This window comes from Triticum aestivum, unplaced genomic scaffold (genome assembly GCF_018294505.1).
Source record: "Triticum aestivum cultivar Chinese Spring unplaced genomic scaffold, IWGSC CS RefSeq v2.1 scaffold27626, whole genome shotgun sequence".
NCBI lineage: Eukaryota > Viridiplantae > Streptophyta > Magnoliopsida > Poales > Poaceae > Triticum > Triticum aestivum.
The window spans coordinates 1-2,251 of record NW_025249376.1 but is presented as its reverse complement, the minus strand read 5'-3'; the positions used below and the strand labels follow the sequence as shown (position 1 = coordinate 2,251).

Sequence of the window (2,251 nt, the reverse complement as noted above, 5' to 3'; positions counted from 1 at the left end):
GGAAGAGGGAAAGAGGCAGAGAGAGCTAGAAGTACAAGAGGAAGAATCAGATGATGATCAATCAGAAGAGGAAGAAATGCTGCATTATGAGGGTGACACTGAAGTTGAGGACCCATTTGAGGTAGAGGAAGATAGGACTTTTGAACAAGAAGAAGAAACTATAGTTGAACCTGTAAAGAAGAAGCAGAAGCTGCCAGTTAGAAGAGGCCCAACCACTAGGTCACATTGTAGTGAGCTACCAGAGGTTGAACCTGATTTCAGACCATCATCAGATGAAGAAGAGGAGGGGTTGTTGAGGGAGAGTGATGATGATGGTTTTCAGCCACTCTCTTTTGTCCTACAAAAGAAAAGGAAGAGTAGGGCAAAGAAAAGGCCTCCTAGGAAGTGGTACAATGAGAAAATGGAGCAACCACATGAGCAACTATGTATGAAGTTGTGTTTTAGGGATCAGCATCAATTCAGAGAAGCTTTGTTGAATTTGCACGTCACCCAGGCCAGGAATTTCAGGTATCACAGGAATTCAGATCAGAGGATAATTGTTGAGTGTACAGATAAAAAATGCCAGTTCTCAATGGTGGCAGCAGTTATAAAAGGGGAGAAAACATTTGTAATTAAGAAGATGAGACTAGAGCACACTTGCCCTAGTACCACTGAGACCACCAGGGTTAGTGCTAAGTGGCTAGCACAGAAATATGATCATCTCTTTAGATCTGATATAACTACTGGTATTCAGACTATAATTGATGCATGCAATGAAAAATATGGTGTAGATGTGCCCAAGTGCATGGCATATAGGGCAAAGAACATAGCTATTGATGCTGTGTTAGGAGATCACAGGAAGCAATATCCTAGGCTTAAAGACTATGCTCAGACTGTCATGGACACAAACCCTGGGAGTAGAGTAATAGTCACTACTGTTACTCCAGTACCTAATGCAAAAATACCCCACCCAGGCCCAAGATTCCATGCCATGTTTTTTTGCCTTAATGGAGCAAGGGAGGGGTTTCTCAATGGGTGTAGGCCTTTCATTGGTTAGTTCTTGAACCTTGTGTGAACCATTTACATATCTGCAGCTTATCTGCAGCATCACCCTTTGTGTTGTTGTGCACATTACCCTCCAGCGGCAGCCCAGCCAACCTCTTCCTCGTGAGATCATCCATATTAGCATCTTTGCCTTTGCCGTCCACTACCATGTCATCCTCTCTCCTTCCCGTCTCCTGATGAGCTGGGAAGTTGTTCATGTCGGCCTCGCGTCGATTGCCTGAACGCCCCCCTGTCCGGCCTCCCCTACGGCCACCTCTCCGACCTCGGCCCTCTCCAGGACCTTGGCTTGCGCGCATGGCCCAGCTAGCTCATAAATCCTTGAAGACTAGAGCCGAAGGGGGATGAATCCTAGTACCGTGTTCCTTATAAAGATGACCCAACATGCCACACATGGCGCACCAATCAGGCAGCTTCTCATACTTTACTCTATAGATCTGTCTTCCCCCCCCCCCTCTGATCATAGACACAGCGTTCTGCAGGGGTTTAAACACATTCAGCCGGATCCACACCCTATGGAAGTTCCCCACAAAATCATGAGACGGTTGTTCTGTGAATAGCACTTCCCCCACCTTTGCGGCTAGTGGAGTAACCAGGTGAGCAAACAGATCTGGAACATGATCCATATGTCAATCGTCTCCAGCTTGATGGATGAAGGTTTTGAGACCCCATCATAAGGCGCAAGAAGCACTGCATCCCCTCGGAAATTCCAAGGTCCCTCATGCATAACTCTCTCCCAATCTCCTAAACAGGACAGTTGAACTGAGTACAGATTATCTTCCAAGGGCTTAAATTTGGCCTCCTGTGCTATATTCCATGCTGACCGCATGTTTCTGTAGAACCACGTCTGACTGTATGATTTGGAGGTGTTTACCCTAGCCAGAGCAATCCATCTGGGTCCCTGTGGAGGCGCATCTTTCTCATCAAAGATCACATCATCAAGATCTTCTTCCTTCAGCCCAAGTTCTGCCATCATCCGCTCGACATCGCTTGCGCCCGAGGAGCCCGAGGCCCCTTCAGCCGCCATCAGAAGAACCTTACCCGATGCAAAAGTGACCGGGTATATTGGGGAGACCCTAGAACCACCGTTCCCTGCCTAACCTCGCGCGAGAAGAGTGCGACGGAGGAAGACAGAGAGAGATCGCTGATAGGGAAGGAAAAGCGATCTACTCGACGGCATCGTAGTCGCCGCCGCGAGAAACAAAAACCC

The 2,251-nt window shown here is 47.8% G+C and overlaps 1 protein-coding gene across 1 annotated transcript; it reads left to right on the top strand.

Annotated features, from left to right (window-relative positions):
* LOC123177303 (uncharacterized) lies at positions 1 to 2,231 on the top strand (the record flags this gene model as incomplete). The annotated part of the gene is given in 1 exon segment (XM_044591125.1): positions 1 to 2,231. A coding segment is annotated over 1 exon segment (1,036 nt), but the record flags the coding sequence as incomplete, so codon positions are not given.
* Positions 2,232 to 2,251: the final 20 nt, after the last annotated feature.